This window comes from Leucopleurus acutus, assembly GCF_964270905.1.
Source record: "Leucopleurus acutus genome assembly, chromosome: 12".
NCBI classification, from domain to species: domain Eukaryota; kingdom Metazoa; phylum Chordata; class Mammalia; order Artiodactyla; family Delphinidae; genus Leucopleurus; species Leucopleurus acutus.
In genome coordinates, this window is record NC_139154.1 from 18,245,400 (window position 1) to 18,264,035 (window position 18,636).

Genomic DNA, 18,636 nt, shown 5'->3' on the forward strand with positions numbered 1-18,636 from the left:
GACATGGAAGTAGCCTAAATGTCCATTGACAGATGAATGGGTAAAGAAGATGTGGTACATATATATGATGGAATATTACTCAGACATAAAAAGAATGAAATAGTGCCATTTGCAGCAACATGGATGGACCTAGAGATTATCATACTAAGTGAAGTAAGTCAGAGAAAGACAAATATGGTATCACTTATATGTGGAATATGAAAAACGGATACAAATGAACTTATTTGCAGAACAGAAATAGACTCAAAAACATTGAAAACACACTTATGGTTACCAAGGGGGAAAGGGTCGGGGAGGGATCAATTAGGAATTTGGGATTAACAGATACACATGACTATATACAAAATAGATAAACAACAAGGGCTTACTGTACAGCACAGGGAACTATATTCAATGCCTTGTAATAACCTATAATGGAAAAGTATCTGAAAAAGCATATACACACACATATATGTATAGTATAACTGAGTCACTTTGCTGTACGCCTGACATTGTAAATCAGCTATACTTCAATTTTTTTTAAATGGGGAAAACAGGAGTGAATTTCAGGTAATAGGAAAAGACAGTGTTTTTCTGAGAGTGTTTTTGTTTGTGTCCAGTACTTCTGGCAAAATGGTGTTAGAAAATCTGTTCTGCTCAACAGTATTATTCTGAAGTCTGAAAATGGTGTAGCTGTAAAAATTTGATGATTCTACCTTTGGAAACTGCAATTTTTTGTGTGTTGGTGGAGAAAAATGCATGAACGAAACTCAGTATTACAAAACCAAAATTCATTTGTTTTAAGGTATGTTCAGGCTGACAGGCTTAAGGAGAATAAACAACCAAGTCCTCATTCTTGGAAGACACTTGTGATCTTTAATTCGATATTTCAAGTTTGCTGGCCCATCACTCAGGCTTGGCTTGGCTTCTTTGCGTCTAAGCTCTAGTTTAATATAGAGGCACTGACTGGTGCCTGTTTATGGGCTACTGAGAGCAGTGCTCTCAGAGGTCTCCTTTCTGCTCCCTAGAACTCAGTTTAATTCAATGGATGGAGCTGGAGCAGCTGCACGTCCAAAATTGCTGCCACATTCCAGTGTACAAGGCTGAGACTTTGTCTCCGAAGTCCTGCTCCTTCTAATAATGGCTTGCCTTGGATTTCTTGAGACAGTCCTCTTGTCGGCAAAGCATTTATGAAACGCCTTCTGTGTGCTTTAGTGTCTCCCTAGGGGCGAGGAGGAGATTCAGAAGGAATAAAAGACAAGTTTCCTATTCAGGGAACCCTAAACTCTTAGGATATCAATTATGCTTCTGCTTGATGATTTCCAAGTTGCTCCTTCACAAAAAGGAGGGGATATATGTATACGTATAGCTGATTCACTTTGCTGTACAGCAGAAACTAACACAACATTGTAAAGCAATTATACTCCAGTAAAAATTAATTTAAAAAAATAATAAAAGTGGGAAAAAAACGTTGCTCCTTCCCATCACAGCTGCAGGATCTCAGTTTAGGATTTAAGACTTGCCCACCTACACTCAACCCTCTTGTTCCCTTAGTTCACACCTTCACCTAATGTGTAGGAAGGTCTAGTTTTCCCCACCAGAGAGTAAGTCCCTTTAGGGGCAGGGACCCCCTGTATTTTTTTCCCCCATAGTGGGTTTAAATCCTGGGTTCCTTGTTTATTCTTAGCCTGTCACCAGGACCCCTGCACTGCTCACTGGAACCCTCTCTTGGCACCGGGCCGTGGTGGGCTCAGCCCAGTTCTTTAGTCACCAAGATAATCATTCTCTTAGAATCACACTGAAATAATCAAGTGGGTTCAGACATCCTGCATCACCTAACAAAACACTGAAGCATAGAGAAATCTCTGAAAAATCTTTTAAAAATTAACTTGAATTACCAGGAAAAAGAGCTAGTGTAGATTTCTGCTTACATTTGAAGACGCTTGTTCTGGTTTCAAGGTGAGGGGTCTACTCCACATATATTATTTGAAAGTGGAGCATTGTGCTGAGCTCTGGGGTTACAATGAAAAAAGAGGGGGTCCCTCTCTTCAAGAAGCTGATGTTCTGGAGCAGCCTACAAGGTGTCAGGGATGTACCAAGGAGAGCAGTTACAAAAAGGGATAAACGTAGTTCTGTCCTCAAAGTAATAACTGTTTGATAAGGGATGCAGTATGCCGATAGTAGAAGCTCAACCCTGGAGAGCTCTCAGAGTTAGTAAAACCCATCGGGCCTGCCAGTGGGTGACCGCCCATCCCAGCACAGGGAGATTACAGCTAAGCAAGCAGGTGTGTGCTACACCTCAGCAGAGTGCAGTATTAGGTCCTGACCTTGGTGATACAGCTCACCAACCATCATCGTCTACAGATCAGAATTACAAACTGGGTGGTTTCCATACCAGGAAGAGATGAACCTATAAGCCCCTTGAAGGAAACTGAAAGCAACCGGTACATAACAGATGAGGTTTGCTTACACAAATCCTGCATTGTGGTAATTTTTGAGGATATACAAGGACAGTGCTCCACATGGGAAGAGTACGGGGAGGGGGAGTTGGAGACAGACAGACCTGAGGCTGAAGCCTGACTTTATCACTTATTAGCTGTGTGGCCTTGGGCAAGTTCCTTAACTTCTCTGAACTGCAGTTTGCTCATCTGTTAAGTGGGAGTGATGAGCCCTACTTGGGTGATGGCTGTAAGAACAAATGAAGTAGTATGTTTAAGTGCCCAACATAGTGACTGGCACATAGTAGGTACAAAGTCAATTTTACTTTCCCCCCTTCCTCCCTCTTTTTGTATCAGCAGGAAGCAGCCATTATGAAATACATCTAAAATAAACGACACTCTTAGAAATAGTAGAATATCATGAACCATATCAATGAGAGTGGCCTGGAACGGGATCTGGAAGGTGGTATGTCAGGGACTCTCTGACACCTTGAAGGTCAGACACAAAAAAGAGCTCTGACTCTTTAGGAGCATTTCTTTAGGGCAGAAATAGGGACATCAGGGTATTAGAATACCATTCCCAGAAATCACCCAACTTTTTTGTTTTTTCTCCAAGCATATGCTGGATAGAAATGATAGAAATAAAAGCTTCGCAAACTTTTGTTGCAAGAGACTCACGGGGATGCTTGTAAGAGTCCAATTTCCTGGATTCCCGCCCTCAGAGTGAGTCTGGGGCGTGGCCTAGGAATCTGCATTTTGATAAGCTGATGGGGGGTTCTGACACAAGTTCTGAGGACCACACTTTGGGAAGACCACCCTGGAGGGGGAGCCGCTTCAAAGCTCACACTGTCTCCTATTCACTCTGTATTTCCAGTGCCCAGATATCATGGGCGTTGATTGAGTTTTGTTGAAGAAATGATGAATGATGACTCTCCGAGAAGATGTCCTGTTGTGAAAAGGATATTTTTAAATGATTGGCTTCCTGGTTTCTAGGTTAGTCTCTTGTGAGTTTAGAGTGAAATAATGAGTCTCCTAAAACTTACTCATTCCTGAATGACCTGGCAGAGCTGGGAAGAGACCCCTCTATGTGAGTGAGACCCAGTCCCCAGTAGCCCATGTGACCTACCATCCCCAAAACGGGTTTCCATTGAGGGCAGGAGGCAGAGCAGATACTAGCGTGGGATCACTCCCGCAAAACAACAGTCCTAGCCTTACTGTTTTTCTCTGGGTTCAGAGTTGGTTGACAGAAATCAGTGAGCAGCCCTGTGAGCATCTTATAATTCTTTTGGGCACTGTAAGTCCCTTAGAACCAAAAGAAGTGCAGGCCTTTTATGTGATTAGGAAAGCTGAAAAACAAAAACTTTGATAACTTTGCTCTAAAGGAAACTCATAAAGTTCCTTCGAATTTACCATTTCATTAAAACACTTACCTTTGAGTTGGTGTCTTCTGAACGGCATTAGCAATTCTAAATAGAATAGATTTATGCAGCTAAACTTTATTCGTGGGCATTTTGGGCATTTTCTCTTTAGATATTGCTTCTCTATTCTTGTGCCTGTGTCTTTATCACCTGTTTGCTAGTAGCCCACAGAGTCTGGGGTCATGCTTCTTACTGAGTTTTGTGGAACACTTGCTCTCTACCATGGGGAGAAGAGTTATGGTTTATATACAGGTTTTCTATGTGAATATTGGACAATTAGACTGCATTCCATTTGCATTGTACAGTGTTATATTTAGAAGAAAGAGGCCCCAGGAGATGGTACCATAGCCGCCTATTAAGAGTTGTCCATACTTGATATTTGAAACTGCTTTTAAGGCATCATGACGTTTGTGAAACACATATATTCCTTGTCCCAAGAAAACATTAGACATTTATCAAGATGGTGGAATGACTCTATTTGCTTTAAATTAATTAATGGTTAATTTCCATAGGGCGAGACTGAGCGAAATATCTTAATATGTAATTAAAACAAGGAACTGGGAATGCTTCCATTACAACAAAAACTACTGATTTCACCACTTTCAATCCCTTTATGGATGTAATATACACCCTTTTACCAGATGCATGTTGTAATTTTAGGTCTCTGGGGATTTTAATTACCTCATTGTTTATTATTATTTTTAAATGTTATATCACTTTCTGAAAATAGAGGTGCTGTGTTTTCCTGAAAATACTGCCTTTTATAGTCATATTCAACTCTTTCAGATCCTCAAGACCGAGTAGGCATTTAGGGCTCAGGCAGTCAGCAGAGTCTCCACCCAGGGGGGCCAGTTCTTCCCCCAGGAGTCCCGGCAATGGGGAAAAGGCCACAGCAGGACTCGGGGGGGTGGTCTGGGATTCACGGTTGCTGAGGGTGGTTTTAATTTAATTTAATAGCCCTTCCCTTCCTGCCCCTGGTATTGCTAATATTTCAGATATGGGGGTGAGGGGGTGGGGACCTTGCCTTGCTGTGGCACGAGGACCTAAAAAGAAATGACTTACTGCTCTAGGGCATGTCACTGTTAATGTCTGGAACACCTAGGGTATAGCCATATGCTCAAATGATATAAATCTGTTACCATTTAGAAGAGTTTCTTGCATTATTGGGGGTTGTCGGTTATGGGACAGAGCAATCCCTCGAGGAAAGAATGCATTAGGTGCTCCGTCATTGTTTCTTTGTAATAAAGAAAAATGAAAAGAAGGAAGGATAGGAATCCTTACTGGAAACCCTGGACCCTGTGCTGAGTGCCGTGGAGGATACAAAGAGAGAAGAGACATTCTGCCCTTGCAAACATAAATCGTAATCCAACACAGCAGACTGATACTGCAGGAAAGCTGTAGATCACAGCTCTCGGCCCCAGGATGGCCCTGGACCCACCGCTGAGTGGTGAGCTGTGCTGTAAGCAGCTGCTTACTAAAAATAAAGCTTCGTGTTTGTGAAGGATTGACTTAAATGAGCCTGAATTCAAGGTCTGGATACACTAATTCACCATCTCCAGCTGATGCTTCTTTATGCTCTTTGGAATTGGAGGTTGGCCGGCCAGGCAGCCAGGAATTGCATATGGCGCCAGCCTCTTTAATTGCATGTGTCCTGGCAGCAAAAGCACCGAGAGCAGTGGCTGTGGCTGGTTCATTTCATGGGAATTGAAAAGGAACAGGAGGCAGATGGCTGTTTCCTGGGGTGGCGGGGCAGAGTTTGATGGTGGAGTCAGGCTGCTGCCTTGAATGAAGGGTGGGGCTGGGTGAGTGCAGTGGAGGGCTCTGAGCCCCCTGATAGGTGGCACACGGGAGTGCAGGGGCCCTGGAGGGCTGGGAGGATGGTGCTCTCATCCCAACCCAGGGGCTGGGTTCATGGTGACAGACTGTTAGAGGGGGTGTCATGGCGGGGGCCTTGAACCCTGGATTTGAATGCCAGCTCAGGGTTCACTGGCAGTGCCCACCCACCACATATACTAAGTGTTCAACAAATATTTGCCACGTGAATAGATGACTGACTTGGACTCTGACAACTGGACTTTATCCTACAAGTGAGACAAGCAAGATTTAACAGGGAGGTGGTGTTTGGTGGCAGGTGGGTCTCCTTCGTATGTTAAACAAGCCAGTCAGTACTGGGTGCTGACAACAAACAGCAGCTTGATGTGACATCACCTCCAGCTAGTGTCAGCATTCTGTGAGCCTTCAAGTGGTCACCACAAGGCCTATGGGGGATGTCAGGGGTTGGGGTGGGAGGGGGCAGCTGGGGTTGGAGGATCTTTTAGGTCACCTGGGTGTCTGTCTGAGGAACCATATCCTGTCTCTGTGCGCGGCAGGATCCGCTGTGGTTTCATCTCCTTTCTGGTTTGGCCTGGAGAACTTCAAACTCACAAAGCTCTCTGAATACTGCAATCTCCTGTGCCTTGTCCTCCACGCTCTTCTGTTTCCAGTGGGGCTGTCCTCCTTGGCTGTAGCCGTCTGATTTCCCAGCTAAGGTCCTTAGAAATGACCCAGATAAAAATGGCAGCCCTTCCTGACTGCCTGTCGAATAACTTGAAATAAAACCTCTACCTTCTAAGTTAGGCTTTTTTGTGTGTGTGTGTGTGTTGCGGTACGCGGGCCTCTCACTGTTGTGGCCTCTCCCGTTGCGGAGCACAGGCTCCGGATGCACAGGCTCAGCGGCCATGGCTCACGGGCCCAGCCACGCCGCGGCACGTGGGATCCTCCCAGACCGGGGCATGAACTAGCGTCCCCTGCATCGGCAGGCGGACTCTCAACCACTGCGCCACCAGGGAAGCCCTAAGTTAGGCTTTTTATTGCCTGTGGTTTTTCTTGTCCGCTAGCTGGTTTTGTTTCATTATGTTTTGTTCTTAAAGCAAACCAAGTTAAATGGGTAGTTTTGAGTTGTTTTGTTTTCTGATCACCAGCGTAGGAATCTGTAGCTGCCTGATTATAACGACTAAACCAGTGGAGTGAGAGTCTGATGACTGCTTGCTCAGGAGAGCACATCCCAGGTCACTGCTGCCCCTTAAACGCACTTTCCTGTCTGTGGATCAGCCAGCGGCAACTGTATTTCCTTGGAAGTTTTTCCTTTGAGGCTGAAGGAGTAGTCTACTCCTTCTGAAGATGTTATTGACAAGCCTGGGGGAAATGGAAAGCCTTGACTCATTTGAAACTTTTAAAGAGAGAATTCTGCTACTTAACACCTCCAGGCTAAAGCAAGCAGCTGGAAGCCAGTTTTGCTTTCACAGGGTCAGAAAATCCTGGGGGCTCCAGGTTTGCAATGGGTAGCAGCCTGCGATATGTTTGGAGTTCCCGCGTGGAGCTGGGTACTCATCACGTTTCACTCCTCGGGCTATTGATGGCTGTGGAGCCCTGGTGGCCATCCATCTCTGTCCGGGCTTGTCACTTGCTTCTTAATAAATATAGCTGTTAATACTCTCTCACTTGATCTGGCCAACTTCAGGAGGGCCAGAGCTCTGGTTTCCCTTAATTCCGCCCCACCCTTCCGGACTACATTTTAAAAGTCAGAAACATCAACTCTGGTCTGCCCTGGTAGCTTAAGGTCAGTCTTTTGGCCCAGGGTGGACGAATCTCCTGGGGCGGCCCCTACACCTGATGGCTATTCTCTTTCTCTGTGGTTGTGGGATCTCAGGCATCTGTGGACTGTTCAGTGGGATGCCATCAGCAGCTTGGGTAGGGACCTCTATAAACCAGCCGTCCCTTTTCCAGGACACCTAGTCAGGGTGGCTGAGTTGGTACACTTACACCAACTTGGGTTTGACACCCTGCTCTGCCACTCTTGAGGGTATGACCTTGGACAACTAACTAGCTCCACCTCAGTTTACACAGCTGGGAAATGGGGACAGGAATAGAATTTGCCTGGAGAATTGTGAAGAGAGATGAGAAAATGTTTTGAAAGGCCTAAGCACAATGCCAGGCACGTAGCAGGTACCCCAAAAAGGTGTTTATCATTAGAGAATTGGGACTCAGCTTACTTAAGTAATAACAGCATCAGTGTTCTCTGAGCCGACTGTACACAGTCTGTGAAGTAGATTTCTTGTGCATGTTTGTTTTTAAATAAACTTTTACTGGAATGGAGTCTTTAAAACTAGAGAATACGTCTGCTAAATTCTTGTCTGAGCAACCTTTTAGAAGCACCCCAGAGCAGGGACTCCCCTGTAGCCCCCACGATGCCGTGAGTGGTGCCAGGCTGGCGGCTGGGCCCGTGGCTGCCACTGAAAATGGGTGAGTGGCATCTTCTAAGCACGGTTGCCTGTTAGAGTCACTGCTGGCCTCGTATGCACAGCGGGCTCTGGTGGAGAGAACTGTAGGTTCCCATACAGTTGTAAGAAATAACAGAAATGCCCACATGCTCTTTACTGGGTTTCCCCCATGGTAGCATCTTGCAAAACTATAGGATGGTATCACAACAAGGATATCGATATTGATGCTCTCAGGATACCACCCCAGGTTCCCACGTGTTGCATCTTATCGTCATACCCATCCCCCTCCTGCTCCTACACCCTCCTTAACCTCTGGAGGTTACTAATCTATTAGAGCCAGGATCCTGGTGGAGGCAGAGCCTCTGTCCCAGCCTTGGACTTCTTACCCATGGGATGAACATCTATTGACTGATTGCTAAAATGATATAAATGTCTATATTAATTAAGCCATATCATTAAAAAAAAATGTCATACAGCCAAACCAAACCCTTAACTGAGACAGGAGAGGTCCAGAAAAGGAAGCCAAAGAATTGTTATTACATTAGGGAAAAATAGAGTTGTGAAGGTGGTTTCAAAGAAGCAGGGAATCTCAGCTTAATCAAGAGAGGTGAGGGGTTGTTACTTCCATATACCGTTGTGTTTCCCTTGCTCACAGTGATCACCCTGGCTTTTATTGGGTGCCTTTGAATATTTTTATTCTTTATCTTATTTGAGTATTATCAATAAATTCATCTTAAAATATCCTGGCTGCCACAGATATTTACTTTATAAGGATTTATTACCTCCTAAGGTCTGCACTTACGATTTCTTGAGATGACAGCATTTTCTTAGGGATCTCACTTCTGAATCTCAGAAAGACGTTAGTGGAGCAAATGGAAGAGGGTGTTCAGAAATATTCTAGAAACTTGGCCGGGCTGTGTCAGGCTTGCTAGGACCACCAGAGCATTCTGGGGCCTTCCACAGCTGCCTGCTCACATGTGTTTCCCTTCCAGGAGCTGGGGTCAGAGAGGACGTGTTTCTCATCTGGAGGGAGATGCAGGAAGCCAGCAGCACGTTGGCCCAGATCCAGAGTCTGGTGGCTGAGCCTCCCAATACCGACGTGGCCACAACAGATCACGGTGGGTGCTGTTTACGGGCACGAGTGTAAAAGAGTCATAACTGCTACTGGTTGGGGATGGGGGCTGTTTCCATGTTCCTTACCAAGGAGAGCTCCTTAGCCCAGCTCCTGAGGGGACTCTGCAGAGCTCTGCTGTGCTCCGTGTGTGTGTGTGTGTGTGTGTGTGTGTGTGTGTGTGTGTCTGCAGTTTGTCAAAGCAAAATCAGAGTTCTATTCAGGGACTATTGCAAGAGGGGAAAAGAGACCTCAGTATGGAAGTGGGCTCAGTTATGAATAAACATGGACCAGTGGGGATTTACAGGCAAGGAGCAGGGTGGAGGGTTGGTGGGTGGAAAATTACCAAGAAGAAACATCAGGGTTAAAAGGGGATTTCTGGCTAAACCTATCTGACAGGATTCTTGCTGAAGGTGGGCCGGGGTGATCAGACATCACCTGGGGGACAGGGGGAATGAGGAATTTGCTCAGGTATGGTGGGTGGGGGATCCTGGTAAACTGTCTTCTCAGGATTTTTGCTAAAATTAGGCTATGCAGAGACAAACACGGAAGTCCATAGGTCAAGATCCAGTTGAAAAGAGGATTCAGAGGAACCTGGGTTTGGAGTGAGAAATCTGGTTGTAAATCCCAGCTCCATCACTAGATTAACCTGAGTCTATCTCTTTGAGCCTTAGTTTATTCTCCTGTTAAATAATGATAACATCAGTCTTAAGAGATTATTGTAAAAATTAAGTAAAATAATGCATGCTTTGCACCAAACAGGTACTCAGTAAATGTTAGCTCCATCTTTTCTCTTTCACAGTTAGGGCAGTGAGAATACTGATTCTTCGTCCTGAGTTCTTGAGTTAGTAAAGGATTTTCCTCTGTAGGGGACTGGTTTCATTTAGGGCACGGCTGGTAATAACAGTAGTTAACAAAGCACATACCTTACACGTCAGGCACTGTTCTAGGCACTTCACAAGTATTAGCTCATTTCATCGTTACCACAATCTTATAGGATAGCTGCTACTTTTATCTCCATTTAAGGTTAAGTAACTTGCCCAAGGCCATGCTAGAAGTAATGAGGCCAGGATTCAAAACCTAGTTCTTCAGTAAAAATACTGATGTCTGGCTCCCAACCCAGACGTTCTGATTGAATCCATAAAGGATGCAATCTGGACATTGGGAGTTTTGAGAGTTCCCCAGGCAATCCTAATGTGCAGCAAAGTTTGGAAGCCCCTGCCACGCTGTATTGCCTCCTGGTACCCTGCCTGTGTTACAGAGGCATCAATAGGGGAGGAGAGCAAGAAGGCCAGGCTGGCTGGGGTCAGGGATGCAGTTGAAGAGGAGAAGCGGGGAAGGGGACACGAGTAGAGGGAGGAGGAGGTAGAAGGCATGGGTGAGCTTGCCCTGTGCGACTTAATAAATTCCTGGCAACAGTGGCTTTTTCCTGTGAGTGGGTGTCCTGACTTGGGTCTGGGGCAGCAGCAGCTGCAGTTGCTTCCCCAGGACCAGCTGTCTGGGGTTTCCAAGGAGGGGCCCAATCAGGCTTGTCTGGAGGGGCTGCTCACTTGTGGTGACACCCGTCCCCCCTCAGCGTGAGCTTAGAGTCAAGGACTCAGAGAGTCCTCTGTCATCCTGAGAGAATGAAAATGAAGCAGGGGACCTGGGATAAGGCAAACATTCATGCCAGACAAATACTCGCTGCTAAGGTGTCTGGGGGAGTGCTATGGACTGAAATCTGTCCCGCCAAATTCAGATGTTGAAGCCCTAACCCCAGTGTGTCTATATTTGGAGAAAGGGCCTTTAAGGAGGTAAAGTTACATGAGATCGTAAGGGTGGGGCCCTAATCTAATAGAACTGGTGTCCTAATAAGAAGAGAAAGAGACACTAGAGACCTCTCTCTCTTCACACATCACATGAGGACACAGCTGGAAGGTTGCCATCTACAAGCCAGGAAGAGATGCTTCACCAGAAACCAAACCTGTAGGCACCTTGATCTTGGACTTCCAGCCTTCAGAACTGTGAGAAAATAAACTTCTGTTGTTTAAGCCACCCGGTCTTTAGTATTTTGTTATGGCATATTGAGCAGACAAACAGAGGGAATATTGAAGCTTGGGGTAATCTTGAGGGTTAACAGAAGGTTTTTAGATGTTGTTTCTAAAGGAAACAGAAGAGCTATTGGCCTCTGTAATCTTTAGAAAGATAGATTGTCATCCCTTTGTTTCAATCTAATACACACATAGAACTAAAAACCAAAATAACTCCAAGCATAAACTTTCAAAACATGCTTTTTTTTTGGGGGGCTGTATCGGGTCTTAGTTGTGGCGCACAGGCTCTCTCGCTGAGGCACACGAGCTCAGTAGTTGTGGCATGCGGGCTTAGCTGCCCCGCAGCATGTGGGAACCAAGTACCCCGACCAGGGATTGAACCCGCGTCGCCTGCATTGGAAGGCAGATTCTTTACCACTGGACGACCAGGGAAGTCCCAAAAGATGCTTTAAATGTACCATTTCTATTTTTTTAAATTTATTTTTATTTTTGGCTGCATTGGGTCTTTGTTGCTGCACACTGGCTTTCTCTAGTTGCAGCGAGTGGGGCTACTCTTCGTTGCAGTGCACGGGCTTTTCATTTTGGTGGCTTCTCTCATTGAAGAGCATGGGCTCTAGGCGTGCGGGCTTCAGTAGTTGTGGCACGTGGACTCAGTACTTGTATTTCGTGGGCTCTAGAGCTCAGGCTCAATAGCTGTGGCGCACGGGCTTAGTTGCTCCGCGGCATGTGGGATCTTCCCAGACCAGGGCTCGAACCCGTGTCCCCTGCACTGGCAGGTGGATTCTTAACCACTGCGCCACCAGGGAAGCCCCTACCATTTCTATTTAAAAAGGAAAATTTGGTCAGGACCTTTCCACTGTTGGATACCAAAAGAAGCTTTTGTAACCTTGCTTTGGCCCCAAAGGCCACATGTAGCATCTGACTTGCCCCCGTTGCCGCCCACAGCCCAATGTTATTGAAGCAAAGCCTGTGTCAGCCCAAGACCCTGCGTCTGCTTTGTGTGAGGGCAGCAGCCATTTTCCATGTTTGGCTGCCCAGGGCCCGCAGGCCAGAGGAGATATGGTAGCCATCTGGAGAGGGGAAGGGTAGGATGGAGGAGATCAGGTGAGCTGTCATTACACGTGGAACCTTCCTGTGAATTAGACAAAGTCTTCCTTCCTGGACATAGCGGCCCCCATCTGCCCCCTGGACTGGGTGCACTGATTCAGGGACCAACTGGCACCTATAGGACCAGGACCGGGAGGGCAGTTCCTGGCAGGGATGACTCATCAGCCTGATACCTGGAATAAGAAGATGGGGAGGCCACACAATCTGGCCGTTGGTAATTTTGACCTCTTTTAATTACCAAGAGCAGTGCATGATAATTCCCTGAGGGGAAAAAAAAACTGACAAAAATATATGAAACATCGGTTTTTAAAGGCGCTTGACACCAAGCAACCAAGGCCAGTGGTCTCTGAGATACAGGAAAATCCAAGGTAAACTCTGATTGTCCCAGCTTTAATGCTTAGTGCTCTGAGAGAGTTTCCAGGCCATGGTGTAGGGAGAAGGATGCCAGGTAGAGCAGAGCAAACTTCCAGGTTTGAGAGACAGAATTAGGAGTCCAGGGAGATCAAGATATCAAGATTTCACGGGACAAAGTACCAGAGAGGAGAGAGATGCACAGAGAGAGAACTCTGGAAAATCTGCAAAGAGCCCCTCTTGTGGTTTCTGCTCAATATTGATCATTCTATAAGGAAACTACCCGAGGCTGGGGAAGATCCATTGGAAAGAATTAGAAAGAAAGGGTTTAGAGCTCACACAGGGCCAGGAACAGTGCCTGTTCTTACCAGCCTGATTGGAAAAATTTATAAGTCACAGAGCACTGGGTAGACTACTTGGGAAGGTCTTGCCTCGGTAATGGGGACTGACTAGCCTTAAACTGAGCTCTGGGCCCTTCTAAGAAATCATCAAAGCAAGACATGAAAGTAGAGAGTTCTTTATGGGTAACTTAACTGCATCTCAGAACAAAGCTCAAGAAGATTTATAAGAATATAAAATTATCCAGTACCTAACAAGGTAAAATTCACAACAATTGGTATCCAATCAAAGTTTACTAGGCGTGAAAAGAAGAAAACTGACACAGATGTTAGAATTGGCAGAAAAAGACATTTAAACAGTTACAACTGTATTCCATATGTTCAAAAAGTTAAGTGGAGACAGGGAAGTATTTTTAAAAAATACATGTTGAACTTTTAGAGATGAAAATTTTTAGGGAAGAAAATATCTTACTTGGAAACATGCTGAATGGGATCAATGGCAGATTAGACATTGCAGGGAAAAAGATTAGTGATCTTGAAGGCATAGCAATAGAAACTATCCAAAATGAGACATACGGAGAAAAAAAAACCAATAATAAAAAATAAGAACAACTAACAAAAGAGCGTCAGTGAACTGTAGGACGACTTCAAGTAAACAAATGTAGATGGAATTCCTGAGGAGAGGGGAGGAGGGAGAACAGAAATATATTTGGAGAAATAAAGATTGAAAAATTTCCAAATTTGATGAAAATTATAACTTAGAGATCCAAGAAATTCGATGAATGCCAAGTACAAGAAGATGAGGGGAACTGTACCAAAGGACATCACAATCAATTTGCTTGAAACCGCTAAGGAAGAGAAAATGTTAAAAGCAAGCAGAGCAAAAAAGACATTTTCTGTAAAAGGAACAGAGATAAGCATGACAGCAGATTTCTTGTTGCACGTGAAAAGACAGTGGAGTGACATCTTATTTTTTTTCATTCAGTACCTTAAACTCTCAATCTAGAATTCTATATTTTGTGAAAATATCTTTCAAAAACAAAGGCAAAATAAGGACATTTTCAAATGTACAACAGCTGAAAGAATTTATTATCAGCTCATCTGCACTGCAGGAAAAGTTAGAGGGAATCCTTCAGGCAGAAGGAGCATGTAATACTTTGATATGGAAAGAAATGAATGGCGACATGGTCCTACACAAAGGAGTTAAGGACACTGGGAATAACTGCATGGGTAAATAGGTGGTATTTTTCTATTCAGATACCGTTAAAAGACAGTTGACTGTTTAAGCAAAAATAATAACAGTGTACTGTGGGGTTTATACCATGTATATAAAAGTTAAGTGTATGACAATAGTAGCATAAAAGCAGGAGGGGAATAGCAGCATTATTCATAAGTTCCAAGGATGAACAACCCAAAAGTCCACCAACAGATGACTGGATAAACAAAGGGTGGTATATACAGACAATGGAATATTATTCAGCTTTAAGAAGGAAACTCTGACACATGCTACAACACAGGTAAACCTTGAAAACACTATGCTAAGTGAAAAGCCAGACCCAAAAAGTGGTTACCTGGGGCTGGTGGGATTGGGGAATGGAGGGAGTCATTTAATGGGTACAGAGTTTCTGTTTGGGATACTGTAAAAGTTCTGGAGTTGGATGGTGGTGATGGTGATTCAACAGTGTGAACGTACTTAATGCCACCTGAAACTGGTTACAGTGATAAACTTTGTGTTATGTGTATTTTACCACAATTGTAAAAACAGCAAACCACTGCATTGCAAAAAAAAAAAAAAAATCCAGGAGGGGAGAAATGGAAATATGCTATTGTAAGGTTCTTACACTATGTGTGGGGTGATATAATATCAATTGAAATTAGACCATGATACATTGAACATGTGTACTATAAACTAAAATAACCACTAAATAACAAAGCAAGCCAACAAACAAGATAAATTGGATTTGAAAATACTCAATCCAAAAGCTGTCAGGAAAAAAAGAGAGAGAATTAAGGACAGATGGGGCCAATAGACAACAAATAGCAAAATGATTGACAGAAACCTAACCATGCATATGGCAAAACTTACCAGTTTGTACATTTTAAATGTATATGGTTTATTGTTATCAATGATCAATTATACCTTAACACAGCTCTTAATAAAGTAACACAGGAGGCTGTGCATCTCTCCTGAAGTGCTGAGCTGTTCAGAGACATTGGTGTTGGCATATACGAGCATTCTATGTGTTTGTGTATGTGTCTGTGTGTGTGCCAGGTATGGCTCTCAAACGATAATATGGCCTTTCTCACAAAACGTTCAGGAATTTGTCCAAAGTTAGGGAGACTTTACTCTTCTTTGGATGATGCTTCAGCTCAAAGCATTTCAGGAACTCTACATTTGCAGTAACCTTCACAGACATTTTGTGACTCACTAGAGATAATTAGTCTAATCATGTTGTGTAGTGATGCCGAAGCTGGACTCCGCATACTTGGTTGGTTCAGAATATCAAACTCAATGTCAAAAGACAAGGAAAAGGCAAAAGGTCCACTCAGGCTCTGTAGGAAGTTCCGTCAAGGAGCTCTACGGGAGTTTTGAGCATTTTTTTTTAACAAGTGGAGAAAGAGATAATGCTCATTTTTATTGGCATTGTATTAAATAACTGGCTGGATTTCCCTGTAGTCATTGGTGATGGTGAAGTACACAGGTTTGGAGTTACAAAGACATTAATCTTGGCTCTGCCCACTCCTGTGTGACCCTGGACAAGACATTTATTATCTGTGCCTCAGTTTCCTTATTTGCAAAATTGGGATAATGGTAATACCTACCCAATGTGCTGCTGTGAGAATTAAATGAGAAAATATATGTAAAACACTCAGAACCGTGCCGGCCATAGAATGTAATGACAGCATAAAAAAGCTTGATCCATTTATTTATTCTTTTGTTTATTGAATGCTCACTATACGTAGCTCTGTGCTAGACAGTGAGTATAATGACCAAAAACAGACATGGAATGGCCCCTAATAAAGCAGGATCTTGTACCATTTCTTGTTCAGGAAGGGTAGAAAATCAGAAGCACATGGAAGTATAATTCCCACCTGGGGAAGTATGACTAAGGAAAGGTGTGAGCTCCTGAGGTTTTTGGGGTAAAGGAAAGCCTCGCTGAGGAAATAACATTGGAGCTGATATCTGAGGCTTGAGGGGGTGAGTTAATGAGATGAAGGGTGAGAGTAAGGGAAGAATTTACGCTAGGCAACAGAATAGCGCATGCAAAGGTCCTGAGGCGGGAAGGAGCATGGCACTTTAGTAGAGCTGGAAAAGATGAGTGTGGCCAGAGCTCAGAATTCAAGTTAGCAATTGGCCTGTGATGAGTCTGGAAAAGTACCTAAGGACCAGACCATGCTGGGTCTGGAGTCCATGGCATGAGAAGTCAGTTCTTTTTTTTTTTTTTTTTTGCGGTACGCGGGCCTCTCACTGTTGTGGCCTCTCCCGTTGCGGAGCACAGGTTCCGGACGCGCAGGCTCAGCGGCCATGGCTCACGGGCACAGCCGCTCCGTGTCATGTGGGATCTTCCCAGACCGGGGCACGAACCCGTGTCCCCTGCATCGGCAGGTGGACTCTCAACCACTGCGCCACCAGGGAAGCCCGAGAAGTCAGTTCTTAATTTCAGACCAGTGGGAACCCAGTGGAAGCTTTTAAGCAAGGGAATGATAAGATCAGATTTGTATTTAGAAAAAAACCACTTTGACTATTGTGTGGGAAAAGATTGGAGGGGAGGGACCAAGTGAGGATGAGGGAAGAGAGTTAGGATGTTAATATAGATAAGAAATGAAAGAATATTGGACTAGGGTGATAGTATGTGAAGATGATGCTAAGTGGGCAGATCTGAGGGAGAATTCAAACATTGAACCTGGCAGGACTTGGGTTAAAGGAGATATAGGTGTCAAAGCTAAGCTTCTAGATGAATATTGACGAAGCTGATTAATAAGGAGCAAGTGAGAGTGCTAGAAAGGGCCAGTATTTTGTTTAACTCAAGCATACGTTTTCTCATGTGTAGTGAGCTCTGTATTTTCTAGACAAAAAACACAAACATAAAAACATCTGCATAAGAGTAGCATGTAATGCTTCCACAAATCAGTGTTAAGGCTCTCACTGAAAAAATCCCCCCAAAATGTGGAAGAAGAATTATTTCATTAGGATTCTGTAGATGTGGTGCATTTAATTCAGGAAGGTTATTGGAATGTGATACAAGATATGATGAAATGTCAAAGCTAGAATCATGTTAGAAAGTGACTGTGTTAAGTGAAAATAAAAATTCAACTTATCAAGATTTGTGGGATGCAGCAAAAGCAGTGCTTAGAGGGAAATTTATAGCATTGAATGCAATTAAATTAAAAGAGAAAACAGATCCAAAGTCAATAAGCTTCCACCTTAGGAAGCTAGAAAAAGAGGAGCAAATTAAATGCAAAGTACACAGAAGAAAAAAATGATAAAAACTGGAGCAGATATTAATGACGTTGAAAACAAAATCTGTAAAGAAAATCAACAGAATTAAAAGCTGGCTCTGGTTCTTTGAAAAGATCCATAAAATCCATAAACTTTTAGTCAGGCTAGCTAAGAACGGAAGAGAAAACACACAAATTACAAATATCAGCGATGAAAGAGGAAACATCGCTAGGGATCCCATATTAAGAGGATAGTAAAGGAATATTATGAACAACTCTGTGCCTACAAAATTGATAACCTGGATGCAATGGACCAATTCCTTGAAAGGCACAATCTGTCAAATCTCCCACAAGAAGAAACAAACAATCTTAATAGGCCTATATCTGTTAAAGAAATGGAATCAATAACAAACAACTGTCCACAACAGAAAGCACCAGGCCCTAAAAGGGACTCCTGAAAGCATCAAGAAACAAGTGACTCATCACATGCAAGTGATCCTCAGTACAATTAACAGCTGATTTCTCATCAGACACCATAGAGGCCAGAGGCAGTGGGATGAAATATTCAAAGTGGGGAAAGAAAAAGTCTGTCAATGAAGAATACTACATCTGGGAAAATTATCCATCAAAAGGAGGAAAGATTAACACATTCAAGATAAACAAAAACTGAGAGATTTCATTGCTAGAAAACTTGCCCTATAGAAGATAATAAAGAAAGTCTTTAAGGATGAAATGAAAGGGTATTAGAGAGTAACTTGAATCCACATTATAAAGATAACTACATGGGGGGCTTCCCTGGCGGTGCAGTGGTTGAGAGTCCGCCTGCCGATGCAGGAGACACGGGTTCGTGCCCCGGTCCGGGAAGATCCCACATGCCGCGGAGCGGCTGGGCCCGTGAGCCATGGCCGCTGAGCCTGCGCGTCCGGAGCCTGTGCTCCGCAACGGGAGAGGCCACAGCAGTGAGAGGCCCGCGTACCGCAAAAAAAAAAAAAAAAAAAAAACGATAACTACATGGGTAAATATAAAAGACAGTATAAATGTAGCTTTTGTTTGAACTTATTCTCCTATTTGATTTAAAAGACAACTGCACATAGCAATAATTATAAATATGTGTTGATGGGCACATAATGTATAAAGATATAATTTATATGAGAATAACAGCACA

General features: G+C 43.9%; 1 protein-coding gene across 2 annotated transcripts in view; it reads left to right on the plus strand.

Moving 5' to 3' along the window:
* The window catches only part of VWA3B (von Willebrand factor A domain containing 3B), a gene marked incomplete at both ends in the record, with an annotated part of 205,589 nt that overhangs the window by 67,588 nt on the left and 119,365 nt on the right, over positions 1-18,636 (plus strand). For both annotated transcript variants that reach the window (XM_082851818.1, XM_082851817.1), the window contains one exon: positions 9,087-9,212. In XM_082851818.1, coding sequence (XP_082707944.1) covers positions 9,087-9,212 — 126 coding nt within the window. The remainder of the gene's footprint in view (positions 1-9,086; positions 9,213-18,636) is intronic.